We start from the raw sequence: 15,142 nt of genomic DNA on the forward strand, positions 1-15,142 counted from the left end.
CAACAGGCAGTGTGAGAACCGCGTCTTCATCACCAAACAACATGCACTCACCTTACAGCCAGGGCAGTGTGAGGAAGGCTGCGACCGTCAGGGACTAACGGGCAGTGGAGGCGGTGGAGGCGGTGTGGAGATGAAGGGACGCTCGGTCGGCAGCGGTGGATCAGAGCGCGGTGGTCAACATTCCCGGAGTGGTCCGACAAGGAGCGAGGAGAAGAGGCGGAGGAGGAGGCGAAAACAGTGGCAGCAAAGACTGCAGGCAGCTCATCTCATGCGGCCGGGGAGGACACAAACACACGCACACACGCATACACACGCACACAAACACACACGCACGTAAACAACTCCTCCCCTTTAGAACTAGACCACGCCCACCAGCGAGGGTGATTAATGCGGCGTTCACGTCTTATAGGAATAAGGGCGTGTTCAGAGGATTCCGCTTTTTTCTTTTTTCTTTTTTTTTTGAAGAGCTGTCTCACTGGTGTTTTGGGTTCAGTGTGTGCTGATATAAAACACACACAGGATCATTCTGTACCTTTTGAGTGAAAGCGGGTGACAGCGCAGGTTATATGTTGAAGTTGTTTTGATAAAAAGAAATACATTTTTTTTTTTTTTAGAGAAACACAAAGGCCTCTTAACATTGTTTCATTACCTCATCTGTGTGGACAACAAACTTTAAAGTTAAACCATCCTCTATCAATCCTACAGATATTAAATGATCACATTTATAAATATGATGACACTGATAATATCAATGTCCCTCTTAGTCTTCCCTCTCAAACAGCAAGAGATGAACACCCTCTGAAAGTGCTTGAACACCTTAAGCAGCACACACCAGTGGTGGAGTGGTGCCAGGAGAAGTGGGTATACTAATTTATGCACTCTATTTTTTTTAAGCAGCCCGTCCAGCAAAGGATAAAGGCTGTGTGTATAAACAGGGGCATGTAACACTACTCTTGCATATTTAGCACATCCAAAAACGGGCCAGTAGCATTTGCACAATGTCACTTCACTATTGCTGCTTGACTTCAGGGTGTACGGATCATTATGAACACTGGATGATGCACATCAGAGGGGATTTAGAAGTGGGTATACCCAATGTCAACTGAAAGAGTGGGTATACTCCATATAGCTGCATTTTCCCTGGACTACACCAAAAAAAAAAGTCCAGTGTGTAACCTTTAGGAAGATCTATTGGCATAAATAGAATATAATATTTATATATGTATTTTTAATATTTTCATTTATCATTGTAGTGGGCCTTAAGTGATTTTAAGTAGGAATAGTTTTGCGTGTCCATGAGGGTCCGCCATTACGTACATTTCATCATCAGAAGGTGTATGCGAAGGCTCTGCGTAGACGTCGACATATCGCCAATTTGTAGAGTCACTACATATGACTACATTGTGTGTCCGCAGACTCCAGAAAGTACTGTCAACAGAACTATTACACGGCCGTGGTGTCTGCAGAGCAGATGTCTGTGTATGCATCTGTTCAGGAGTAGTCATATATTCAAACCTTTACATTCTCCAATTGTAAAAATGTGTAGCCATTACACACTAAATAAAAAAATGTTTCATCAATTAAAATGTGCGTCATACATTACATCCTGACCTGGTGCCTTTTCCTGTATATTTTGCTGAACTTCAATATTGGAGGCCACTAGTCTTGAGTCTCCTTTGCTAAGCTAGCTATGGATTCCAAATTTAAAAAAGTCTTGGAGGAAATAGAAAATTTATGTGTGTGCGGACAAATTTGTTTGCTTTCACCACCAAAGCTGCTAGCTTACCGGTATGCTCGATCTGCGATCCTTGTCCTACACACTCGGAAAGCTGAGCTGCAACACCTCTAGATGACACTAATTCCTCCAGACTGGTCCTTTAAAATCATGCCTCAGTTTCCCATACTTTGCAGCTTTAAGGGACTTAACTATGCTTTAAAGTAAAAAGGTAAACCTTTTGAACATTAACAACACTATTTGGCATCCATCACTATACATATATCAGCGGACAATTCTAATTCAGCTTTGTGGACATTAAATATGTCCTTGTCTTTCTATATCATTGTAAACACTGTGTTATCAAGCAACAACTACAAACAGTTTTGTCTTTATTAAAGCTAAATAGGCTAATTAGACAACTTGTTTGCTTTCTGCCAAATTATTCTGCCTCTAAAGACATACATGGCACTGTTGAACGATGTTTTCATAAACAGGGCAAATTACTTTACCACCTGTAGCAAGGGGAAAGACGTCATGCATGTGTATGTCAGTGTTACAGATTATTACCTAAATTAAAAATACTTAAAGGTACACTGTTATGATACAATAAGATACTAAAGTTATGGACAAAATTCCACTTTTAATTAGAATCCCTGCCCTGACAAGCACAATCATAAATAAAAACACTGTTGGCAGTGAGGTATGAATATTGCACAAGTAGGGGTCAAATCTCATTGCACCAGAGTTACCTTCCTGGCACTGTTGTGTTTTTATCCCTCTGAGCCTCGTAGGAGTATTGCATAAGACCTTGAAATGTTTATATGACTGAGAGCAACATCAAGAGGTGTACATTCAGCTAGTTTTAAACATATAGAGATTAATAAAACATTTAGGAGGAAAGACATGCAAAGGCAATGAACTGAACCTCAGAGCACTGTCAGATAATACACCAGGGACAAACCAGCATTCAGTTCATTTTTCATACTGCCTGTGATATGTCAGACTAGGATATGCTTAAGTGTTGGGAACACACCACGGGAGTCTGAAGTGCAAAAGGTCATCAGTCCTGAGCTGTGTGTGTGTGTGTCTGATTTAGGACAACAGGGAGCTCACACTGTGTCCCCTCAATGTGTAAACACACACTCAAAGAGCAGACATTGTGAAACTATTGCATCACACACATGCTTACATACAAACATACATCAAGTCACTCATCATATTCAGGGTGCCATCATGCAAACAAAGCATTCATCCTCTGGGACTGGCACTGATACATAAACTAAACACACATTATGTTGATTTCACCTCATCAGACATTCAGTATTGCACAGGCCTTTTGTTAAAATTGATTGATCAGATACATAGTAGACTACCCAACATCAGAAAACAAAGTCAATACAAACCCCTGCTGGTAGTCAGGGTCACTGTGTCCATCACTCATAAGTCAGCCAGTCAAGACTAACAAAGCTGTGCTATATAAGCCGGGGCAGTTGGTGAATGGCTTTCAGGACCATGGATACTTTGAGTGGAAGCTGCCATACAAGGAACTCAGCACTTGTATTGCTCATCTTTGAGTAAAAAAAGCCACATATAAACAACCTATACAAAGTGGCTGATGTAATCTAAATTACATGATGACATCTTCCCTACCTCAAGCCTCCATGTGAAACTGTTATGGCAACAAATACAAACTTACCAATAAGGTTGGTAAAGGCTGAAAGCCAAACCTAAATGAATTTATTTCTGTTAAATTATGTGGTGTGATCTTCTGGTAATTCTTGATTCAGTGGTTGTTTGCATTGGCAGTATGGTTAAAATAGTTTGGAACCATAACGCAGGCTAAGTCTCAAACACACGTACATACTCGCAACAGAAATATCACTCACACCCACCCATACACACCCATTTGTTGGGCAGATTAGAATGGCTGTAGGCTGAGAACGGATTTTGACCCACTAAAGAGCCTGTGGTGAAATTTACAGCTTTCTCTGGCTAGCAGAGCCAAGATTACTCTTATGAACTCTCTTGACTTAACATCACCCTGCACTAGTCAGTAAAATCCCTGAAAAAAAAAACTTGAAAGTGCAGCAATTCATGTTTTACTTGGTAACACCCCTGCACTCAAAAGAAAATAATGAAAGAGAACCCGTATATGTGATGGATGCGTCAATAGGAAGTGTCACTTTACCAAAATTCTCTCTGAGATCTCCACTGTACATTTCTATGTGATTTTGCAACTAATATGGATGTTTGCATCATTTAGTTGCTTCTGGGGAAGGTGGAGGGGCACAATGACTGGTGTTTCAGGAATCAGGAATGCAGGTTAGGTTCAAGTTCTGTAAGAGTCATTTCATGTGACCACATAGTGATGAGTCAGGGCCATGAGCTGCTGCCCGGAATAGTAGCTCATCTGTGGTGTGGCAGAGAGAGGGGGGTTACAATATATTTTATAAGGACAGCAGGACGGCCACAGCCTACAGTCAACCACAGTGCTGGGTCAGAATGACGCTTTTCCAGGGCAAAGTTCATACTACCATTTGCTGAATCTAATATTTGGCTAACTTTTACTTATGGAAAATGCATATTCTAACTGAATTAAGCTAAAATACAAGAATGTGATCTGCAAGTCAGTTTTCACTTGATTACAAAATTATTTATTGATCAAAAATTAGGTAGACAAAAAATAATTGTGCAACCTTCCCAAAAAACAACATTAAACTTAAAAAGCAATAGCTTATAAAATGTTCACACTATTGGTGAAATAGCTCTCTATGGAAGAGTTAAACCAAATCTTTCATGATTGTGTTTCTCATAGTTTACAAAATATACAACTCTACAATGTGCTGTAGGCTCTTGTGTGTAGATGAAACCATCTAGCAGAAATCAAACAATCCCTTCTAGTTAGAGGAAAACAAAACAGAAAATCTCTTAAGGTTTTCACTCTCAGGATAAAACATACAACAATGACAGTATTTTTGAGTGCTAAAACTAAGCATAAATTAAAATAAGTCTCTATAAATCTAGGATTTCAACTCCCTTTACTCAGATTTATCTCACAATCCACAGCAGCGAGCATGTACACCTGAATGTGGATGCTCTAGATTTTTCTTCATTCTAAAGACGATTCAGCGTGGATATCCCCTTTATCCATAACTTTACCATTTAATGGCACTAGTCCACTCTTCCTTTATAAACCATAGCTTCTCCATACAGTACAGTTCTCCTAAATCTGTATTACTTCTTCCTATGAGTGGTGGTTTGTATTAAGTAGTAGTATTGGTAGTGACTTGTTGATTAACTAACTGATAAACTTCAATAATGGTGTTTCAAAATAGTTTCAAATCTTTTGAGGAAAGGAAAGATTCCTCTTAATTTCTCTAAAATAGCAAGAATCAAAGGCATGGTCAGTCAGCTCCCTACTGTACAAGTAGGAAGTTTCTGCAAGGCACTGACCATGTATGCCAATGTCTTTAGATTTTAAACAGCAGCACAAGTGAAGGTTAGAAGCTAAAACAGGAGCACATTGAGCTAACAGGCACTAGTTGGTCACAATCATCTTACTCCTCCTCAGAGCCAAGAACTGTAGAAGTTGGCATTAAGGATCAGATCTGGATAAAATAATACACTCAAACATTTTCAATAGATTCATCCATTGTTTTCGTAAGTGTACTCTTGTTAAACAAATATTAAGTAGTTCAAATATGGAAAGATCATCAGATCCAACTTATTGCACCGCATATAGAATTTTTACAGCAAACATCATATACATAACACTGATAACAGTATAAGGCATCCATAACTTAACTGTGGTAAAAAAAAAAAAAGATCAGAACAAAAAAAAAAGATCTGAAAGTAGCATAAACTATTTAAATTTGATTTCATTGGCACACATTTTGTACAACTGACCAGTTTAAACTACTGAATTCAAGTACAGATGGCACAGTGAAATTTAGTTTAGTTTAAGAACAGTGAAATGTTTTAAAGATGGACATAGAATGATTTTTTTTCCAACAAGCCATTGTTAGCTAACTGGGATGATTGATATGAGTAAAATCAACTGTAAACCTTTCACCTATAACACCTATTATCAGGTGTTACTGGTGTTTGGCTACTAAGAGAGCAACATTCCCCTTGCAAGAAGAAAAATCATTACTCTTTTATTCAAAGTTATTTCAGCATTAGTGCATTAGTTTAAGAATAAGGCCCCAGACTGGTAGACAGAGTTATGAAGCCCTTTTTGAATAGTTTATCTAGCATGTAGAATTTGTTCTTTATTCTTATTTTATTGTTTGTAATTTGAGTCACACATCAGATAAAGTACCCCAGAACTTTCAAACATTTACTCAAAATGTGACTCAATCCAATTTTCCAAATGTCTGTTGCAAAAGCACAATGGCAAAAAACAAAAACTGAAAGAAAATGTTATAATTATTCCTCGTTGTGGTGATGTGGGCTTTCCCTCTTACTGCTGAGGGAGTGTTGAGGAGGTTGCTTGGATTGTTCCCAGTCGGCCGTTCACTTTGACTGTTTTTGTGGGCACAGCGACCTAGTTAAAAGAGACACAACATGTCATGTTTGTAGTTCTCCACTTTGTTAATGACAGGAGTAATAGTTCATGACATGCTGGAAAAAATATATCACGTTCTGTGGTTTTGTGGAGTCTAACTGGATACAGAAAGAAAAACTGTGTAAACTGAAAAGATTGTAATAGTTTGCACCAAATCAGATCAGGTCAAAACTTCTATGATTCTTTTCCTCCTCCTAAAACTATTCATTCTTTGCTGTTGTTCCTGCCCGATTTAAATGTTGCGAAAATAATAATACAAAAAAATGTTTCTCAAAGCTATAATTTTACACAGCTGCTGACCTGAAATTGAACTTTATTTTCTTGAAAATATTCACACAGCAGTAAAGTATGGCTGTTAGAAGAATCTGTGAATGTGTTACAATATGCAATTCTTTTCCAGTTTCCCAGCTGCTGCGCTACAGGAGTGCTTTGTTCTGCCAATGATGTCTTCCAACGAGGCGAGACGTGAGAAACCAGACCAAAGATGTAAGAGGAAAGAGGACACTGGTTCAAATCATATGCTTTTCCGTTGCTGTCTGGCTTTCTTGCCTCTATCTGTTCTGTCTCTCCCTATTTTCGTGTCTGGCTCTCTTTTCCCCTCACTCTCTTTGATAAGAGTCTCTCTGGGTAAAATTATGCCATCTTGTGCACCAAGACTCATGAAAAAAAGTCAAATTATTTACATATTCATCACTTGCTGTCCTAAAGCTAAATTTTAATTTGCTTATGCTATCTTTGTTTTATTTTTCATTTCTTCACCAGTTTATGTATTGTTCCCTGTCCTTCTGACAGAACAGATGAGACACATAGAGCTTTGGAAGCCAGTCGCCGCTGATGTAATCTGATCCATGTTTAAGTGTTACTCTCTACCCTCACTGCTGTTTGCATGAAGCAACTGTAGAATTGAAATACAACAGAGTATATAAAGGGCGTAGAGAACTTTCACTCTGTGGTGTAAATAGATGCTGTATTTTTCTCTATTCGTACCTTTTTTAGCCTCTCAGCAGCAGATCCAGAGCGAATGGCCTCCAGCATAGCCTCCCTGGCCAAAGCAGGGTTCATAGGGGCGTTAGCACTTGGATGTGCCACAGTAGTGCTAGGCTTACTCTGGGGCAAGACAAGGGGAGGAGGTGGAGGTGCTATCATGGGTGCTGGTGGTGGTGGTGGGGTAAAGACAGGAGGAGAGCAAGTCAAAGAGGGAGGACAAGGAGAAGAGGGAGAGCTTGCACTTCTCTCCTCCTCAGAAGCCTTCCTGAACTTCTCCAGCTCATCAGCAGCCTCAGATTTGGTCTGTAGGACACAAAGGAGGGCGACAATGGTAACTCAGGACACATAAACATAGGCAGCAGGCCAGCTGCTCTCATATTAAGTGCATCTGAACTCACACTCATCGCCTAACACACAAGTGTAAAACCTCAACCTCTGACACACATATACAAACAATTTTCTGGCCTAATCTTTCTGCGTTATATGTTCCGCACGTTTATAGGATTTTATCTTATTATTTTTGTAATTCCATTGTTCATAGTTATCTTGTTTTATTTAATTATGAACTTTTTTTGAGAAGCACAACGCTGAGTCTGATTTAGTCATGCAGCATTCCTGAGATTCCAGGTCTGGTAAGGAACCTCCAGAATAGAACCACAGATGTTTCAGCAACAGCAGTGCGTTTTCTGCCCCTTTCATTCCACATGGGTCCTTACATGACAGCAAACCACAGCTCACAGTCCACACAGAGGGATGGAAATAGATACCCATGCTTGCATAACTTGGTTCATGCATGATTTTGTGAGTTGTTAACCAGCTAACAGACAAAGAGTTTAGCACTTACATTTTCTTCTAAAAATACCTGTTTGTTCTGTTTTAGGTTGCCTAAAACCATGCTAGTGGGCCTGTGAAGCTGTGCTAAATGCTACAGTCAGCATGGCAACATGCTTACAATGACAATGCCAGTGCTGATGTTTAGTATAATAATTACATTCACTATCTTCGTTTAGTGTGTTTGCATGCTAAAATTTGCTATTAAACTCTCATCTGAGGGTAATAAAAATGTATAATATAATAATATAATATATTGTAATATATGAACCAAGTTTCATCCAGTCCATTTAATAAAAAGACATTTCTCACTAAACCAAAAATGTTAACCTCATTAAAGTCACAGAATCAACACAGGGATTATGATTAGTCTTCTGGGGACTATGAATGTATGTACAAAACAAGCAAGCTTTCCTAAAATAGTATTGATGATGTGTAAATAGTATAGCATTAACATTTGTTTGAGTCATACAAAGTGGGTGAAAGTGGACAGTATTCTTATCGTTAAAACAAACAATTAGTCATGCTGTGACTTTGTAGGGCCAGGTTTTATCTCCCCACCATTACCTTGCTATTGACAGAGATGGAGTGATGAATGCATGAACAGCTAAGAGAGTAGTTTACCTTCTTCAGCCTTCCAGAGTTGCTCTGAGCTCTAATGGCGGCCAGAAGAGCAGACCTCTCATTCTCCTCCTCATCATAAGCTGCTTTCTTCATGCTGCTGGGACCACCTGTGGTTATCTAATAATGAAACAGAAGAATATAAGAATATAGTGTATTTCTATCTATCATCCATCCATATACTGTACTATGGTCATCTTGGTCTCACCTTCTTGAGCCTACCCCTGCCTCCGCCTGTCTGGATTGCCTCCATCAGGCTGCTGTGCAGAGACATGTCTTTCTCAACAGATTTACAGATCACTGGTCTGAACTTTTTAACTGGACCAAACACTGTCACCGGCCCAGGAGTCTCACCACTGTCTGCCACTGTGACAGAGGGTTGTGGTTTGCCATTAGGTGTTAGATGGGTGGCTGCCTTGGTCATGTCCCTCGTGTTCTGAAGACAAGATGTTGGGTATTAAATACACTGTAATTGACAGTAATTTTGCTGTAAAAAATCTTAATACTATTTATTTTCCGAGACCCATAACTTGAAATATTTATACTACACGTTTCACTCACATTTGTCTGGCCATGGTATACGGTCTTGAAGGCTGTGGGTGGTTTGGCAGATGAGTGTAGAGGACTGTTTTGTACAGGACTGGGACTTCTGTGCTGAATATGTTTAATATTATCTCTGTCGTTATTGGCGGTCATATTTATTTGGGTGGGGTTATTCTTGGTTGTTTCTGTTTCCAGTGTATTAGAGCTTCCTTTGATGGATCCAATACAACTTCCAAATCCTTCCCTGTCTGGTCTCACTTCTCCAAAATCCCTATCTGACACATACTCTGGGTAGCTCATAGACCTCTTAGGACCAGGAGGGTTGGATTTAAAAGCAGATTCATTCTCCTTATTATCTGACAAAGATGACTGGGAAGATTGGTGTGGATTCACATGTATGGACCGACCTGACCTCTGGAAACCAGTCTGTGTTTTAAAAGAAGCAGAGGAGTCAGGTATGCTAGGAATGGAGTTGGGTTGAGCTGAAGTCCTTGGAGTGTATTTATTGATGGCAGACGCCACGTATTGGCTTGAGGTTCGTCTAGATGGTTTGAGGAAGGACAGGTCCTTTCTCAGGTCTGGGAGAATAGGAGGGGGGAGGGCAGGTTTATTACTTGGCTGCTGAACATTTTTGGACACTGAAATCTTGCTCTCCACCTCTTCCCGCTCCTGTTTAGCAACTTCGTTCACTGGTTCTTTAGCTTCTTCTTTGACCAGCTCTTTAGGCTGCGCTCTCTCTGCAGGTTTATTAAGTGACGTTTGCAATGTTTTTAGGTCCTCAGTGTTACTGGTCTTCAATGTAGTTTCTGAGATTGCAGTGGGAGTACTTTTCAGGGTATCTGTGCTCTCCTTAGCCTTATCAATGAGACCTTTGTTGTAGGGCACAGGACTTTCTTGTCTCTCATTTGAGTTCCAAAAAGCTTTGGCTTTTCCAAGAAGTGGAGACCCCTCACTGTAATTAATTCCTGTCTCTGAGGAACCACCAACTTTGTTCCGGGAAATACCCACTTTCACCATGTTCCCTTGATCGTCAATCTTAATGGCACCAACAGTTGATGGGACAGCTGGCACTCCTGTAGCAGCATTAAAGACAGAGGGTTTGGGAGGGACCACAGTAAAGGTTTTCAACCCGAAGCGTGATGTGACGTGAGTGATTTTACCATGTGGAGTATTGGAGATGGAGGTATTTTGGTGAACTCTGTGCATCTCTTCATCTCTTTCTGTAGATACTGTTTTCTGACTGGTTGGTGGAAGAACAGGTTTATTCCCTCGAAAAGATTGAGTATTACTTTTAACAGGATCGGGTTTGATCTCAGTGCTCTTGCTGTGTTTCTGCATGTCAACATTAGATTTCACTGCTGGTGTTGTTCTTTGTTTATCCTCTTTCACACTGTTGGTATCAGAGATCCTCATCTCTTCAATTTTTGTTTCCAGTATCTTTTCTTCCTTTTTATCACATTTAGACTTGTTCTCCAGTGACTTCCTATGCTGCTCAGATTGAGACGGCTGCTTAGTATTTGCACTGCTGCTTTTATTACTGTCAGCAGCTGTACAAGCATTGTTGTTTTTATTCTGTGGCTCTACACTGGACGGGTGACAAAGGCCTGGACCTGTGATAACACAGGGTAAGAGAAAGTCAATTTAATAATAAAACACACAACTTTTGAACTGCATTACATTTTTTACAACTGGGCCTGAATACATTTCAACAGTGATTATTTCATAGTCAAACCATTATGTCAGCTTCTGTGTAATTTACTGGACGTAGGTATACTTTCTCCGTACCTTTGCTGCCAGCTGACTCATTCCTGGTTAGTGACTTTGCCTCATTTTCTACAATGTTATGTTCATAGTCCTCCAGTACTTCATCTATGGCTGTGACTGGCACATCCATGTCCACTACAGACACCGGCACCTCATTACTGTCTGTGGACATAGTATAGGGAGTCTCCTTTGCTGAGACTATATCGACGTGGTCTGGAAAAGGGTAAAATTGGAACAGATCAAGGGGTTAATACATAAAACTTTTGTCACATTTATTTATTTGTCACTTGTGGTCAATGTGGGGTACAGTAATGTAAATATTTTACAACAAACTGCAGATTTATAGGATTACTTTAGGTATTAATGCACACAACCTGAAAACATATAGTTCTCTTTCAAACCTTACTCGGTATCTCACTATGGGAAGGCCTCCTGGCGTGACAATCATGGAGGAGCGAATAGAGCACCGTTCGCTGAACAGACCGACCTTCCCATAGTGAGATACCTCACTCGGTTTTCAGAGAACCGGGGTAACCCTGGTAACCAAAAGTTTTGCAATGGTGTTATGATGATCGACAGGTTTAAGTCTTTACTGAACTACAGTATATATCACTTATATATCAGTTCCTGTGTTGGAGGCATGTACACCTAGATTGCCAGGGTGCCTCAGTAAAAAAATATTTGTATCTTATTATATTAAAAGATTATGGGGGTGAGTGTGGCACAACCCTCACCTGCAAGGTCTGCTTCCAAATCTGCCAAAGTCTGATGGAGCTGGGCTGTGAGCTCTGGGTCATCTTCATAACTGCCCTTTAACCTGCCTGACTTTGCCTGTGGGTTGATGTCATTTTGCCTGAAATAAAAGAATTTATCAAAGAGACATTTGCACACATACACATGTAAAAACACACACACAGAGTGTCACAACATTTGTAATGCAAAACAGAGATTGGTGCAGCACTACTACAGCACTACTTATGACTACATAAATTTATGGACATAACAGTCAACACCAAACAGCTGCCATGAACGGCTTATTTGATGTTGTTGTTACACCCTTTCTGTTACTATCAGCCACAGTAACCAAAAGGCTAAATGAAGTTCAGTAGTAGAATAAAGATAATAAAAATGTGTTAGTTTTGAATATTTTGTGCTTGTTCAAAGTTGAATTTTGTTTTTACTGGAGCCTGCTGGCTTTGAAACATGTAGCTGTAAAGATATTATTACCACAGTTTAAACTTCATTCACTCTCTTCTAGGGTTCAACAGAGCATTCTCATGGGTTACTGGTGAATTAGCCATAACAAATTGCAACAAGAAGGCCAAACCAAATAGAATTTGTCTTCTAAGAGACTTGGACAGGTCCCCTTTTCCTCAACGATTCTGAGAAAACTGTGTTATAGTGCTTTCTTGGAAAACTGAGGAGCCAGTAACATCAGGCCAGGCCCTGGATTCATAAAGTTCTCTGATTAAGAGCATCAATCCCAGATCCCTGGTCTGGGCACATTACCATACACATTTCACAACAACTTTAAAAGGCGAAAAGTGATCTGGGGCATCACTCATTTTCCACAAGGCCTTTGAATAAGGGCCTAGAACCATAACTATGAAAGCCCAGCACTAAAGGTTGAGGGTGCCAGCTTTGGCTACAACTCAAATATAACACATGGTGGGAACTGCTCTTGGTTATTACTGTTGGAACTGTTCAAAACTGTGGACAGACTTCTATAGTTCTCTGAAACAGTGATGGTTCACTATTCAGGTGAAAATATAGGTGTGATACTAAACTTGATCGCCAAATGCAAGAATCCTACTTATAACTTTCATGCAGGTGTTAGGCAGGGTGAAATTGATGGCAAGGTGAATGGCACATGCATTATCTTGCCTGCCAGGAAAGCAGATAAAAGAATAAAATGTGATTGCAATGGATTTGAGGTAGAAGATGGTAGGAGTTGGCAAAAAGTAAATACTGGGGAGCATATGGCAAGCTGAATGGGTTAGGTAGACACTGGGAAGCATTTATATTCTTTTGAGGCCAAAGCATATGTCTGTCCCAAATTAATAACTACCCCCTAAAAGGGTTACCATGACTCCCTCTCTACCTGTGTCTTGATCCCCAGGTGGCACATCCCTCATCGCTGTCACTGGAATTGTCCCGCATTGGTCTCAGCAGTCTCTCTCTTCCCACTCCACTACTACCATCCAGAGACAAGCTCCATTCTGGGGATGTGGGTTGGGTGTCAGACGGAGAGCTGACCATCCCTGAGTCCTCGCCCTCTGCCATGCCCTCAGAGGCGGCGTAACCTTGGTCGGGCAGGCTACTGCCACCGCTGCTGCTTCCCAAGGACATGGTCTCCTCGGGTGTTTCAGTTTCTGGTTTCTGGCCACTAGCTGCGGAGCTCCGCATGGAGTGGAGCCAAGCTGGTAGAAGATAGAATAAGGTCTTAGCGTCAGTATTGAGTGTTATTACTGTCCTGTCCTGTTAGCATCTGTTAGCAGCAACTTCAACATCCAAATCAAAGGGTTTCCAATATAGATAGACCGATTAATCAGTCGGCTGATTATTCGGGCCAATTATCTGGCGTTTTAAAATAACTGGTGTTGGCTGATGCCAGTGTTCTCAAAGCCGATAAACAAAAATTGTCTGCAGACAGATCTGTGGGCAGCCTTGTGAATGCGTTAGGTAGTTAGTGCTCCCTCTTGTGAGTTTTGAGAAGATGGTGAAAAAGTTAGTTTGGAGCCCTGTACTATAACTGTCAATGCATCCGGCTGTAAACGTTTGCCTAAAAGTCCTCAGTCACCATTGTCTTTTCTAAATGTAAACATGTCTCTGCTTAATGACAGCAAATCTAATCTAAAACCTTTATTGGCTAGCATTAAATATATATTATGTATGTATAGAATAATGTAGTTCAGCGACACTGGTTCTGATATACTGTACCCCACTCTCACTTAAATACCAGGCACATTTTGAAATCTTCAACAAGTTTTTTTCTATTTCATTAATAAATAAAAATTCAATGTACATTACTTTCCTTGGTTTTGATATTGGCATTATATACTGGCCATTGGCCACCCTGCTCTCTAAATATCTGCATTGTCATCAGCCATTGAAAAAACGGTCTACAACTAGTTTCCAACGGCCCAAGGTTGTGTGTGGTGAAACTAAAGGACTGAGAATGGGCTTTTAATGGGGTAGAAAATTATGTTTGGCAAAATCAGGCACCATAGAGGCCTCAGGCTTTTTACTCATGCCATGCATTAACTTTAAAAAAACAAATTTATTTTTCTCAACTCCACAAACAAAAAATACTTTGGATACCTGGAAGAACACTGAGAAAAACAACACAACAAATCATGAGGACATTTGTTTGAAAAGCAGCACAGGATGCAGAGAGAGCATGAAGAGCCAGGGATGGAAAAAAAACCAGAGGAAGTATTTACGTTAGTTTCAACATTCAGTCTGACACCACACACACACACACACAAACCAAAAAACACAAGCCAAATATACAAAACGCAACCCCGGACCACAACCACTTGTGGCTTGATAAAACAGCTTTAATGATGTGTGGGTGGATTTTCTGTAAACAAACCCTTTTAATTAGATTTTTACAGTACTGTTTTAGGTCCTAGTGAAAGATAGTATTGCTTCATACCCTCTCATCTCTTTAGTACAGTCATGCTCTGGTCAGTCCTGTGGGTTTTGGAGAACGTATTTAGTCCGTCACTGATCTCAGTCAACTCCAGGCCAAGAGAATAAAAATCAATGTACCATTTGTTAGGTTTTCAGCAGCCCAGCAAGCATGCACAGCACTGAGAACTCAAGAGGGGATTCTTTAAAATGAGTTTAACAGTGACTGACCTTGTTTGAATACCAGGTGTCTGTGGCTGTGTGCATGCATTTGGACATTCATTGTGCTCCAATATGTCTTCCTATGTGTTTGTCGATGTGTAGGAGTGCAATAGGCCTGTCAGTTTTGGGCCGGGTCCTAATGGTGTGGAGAGAACAGTCAGTTCCAGGAGATGTGGTGATGACTCACAGGGCTGTCCTCCCAGCTCCTTCCCAGCAACAGCTTAGTCATGCCAGCTACAGCCACATTTAGCACACAC

General features: G+C 40.4%; 2 protein-coding genes across 7 annotated transcripts in view; both read right to left on the reverse strand.

Annotated features, from left to right (window-relative positions):
- The window catches only part of grb10b (growth factor receptor-bound protein 10b), a gene marked incomplete in the record, with an annotated part of 57,656 nt that extends 57,326 nt beyond the window's left edge, over positions 1-330 (reverse strand). The window contains 1 exon segment of the mRNA XM_035673022.1: positions 52-330.
- Positions 331-4,330: 4,000 nt separating this feature from the next.
- cobl (cordon-bleu WH2 repeat protein) overlaps positions 4,331-15,142 on the reverse strand; it is a 52,624-nt gene continuing 41,812 nt past the window's right edge. For 2 of the 6 annotated variants that reach the window (XM_035671558.1, XM_035671557.1), the window contains exons 11-18: positions 13,132-13,450; positions 11,765-11,883; positions 11,052-11,243; positions 9,285-10,876; positions 8,932-9,159; positions 8,727-8,843; positions 7,272-7,574; positions 4,331-6,263 (exon numbers count right to left, since the gene is read on the reverse strand). In XM_035671558.1, coding sequence (XP_035527451.1) covers positions 6,180-6,263; positions 7,272-7,574; positions 8,727-8,843; positions 8,932-9,159; positions 9,285-10,876; positions 11,052-11,243; positions 11,765-11,883; positions 13,132-13,450 — 2,954 coding nt within the window. In that variant the 3' untranslated portion in view covers positions 4,331-6,179. The remainder of the gene's footprint in view (positions 6,264-7,271; positions 7,575-8,726; positions 8,844-8,931; positions 9,160-9,284; positions 10,877-11,051; positions 11,244-11,764; positions 11,884-13,131; positions 13,451-15,142) is intronic. The other 4 variants (XM_035671560.1, XM_035671556.1, XM_035671559.1 and 1 more) reach the window with 2 other exon arrangements.

The sequence above is a fragment of the Morone saxatilis genome, unplaced genomic scaffold (assembly GCF_004916995.1).
Source record: "Morone saxatilis isolate NCDOM2014 unplaced genomic scaffold, NCSU_SB_2.0 Contig24, whole genome shotgun sequence".
Lineage (NCBI taxonomy): Eukaryota > Metazoa > Chordata > Actinopteri > Moronidae > Morone > Morone saxatilis.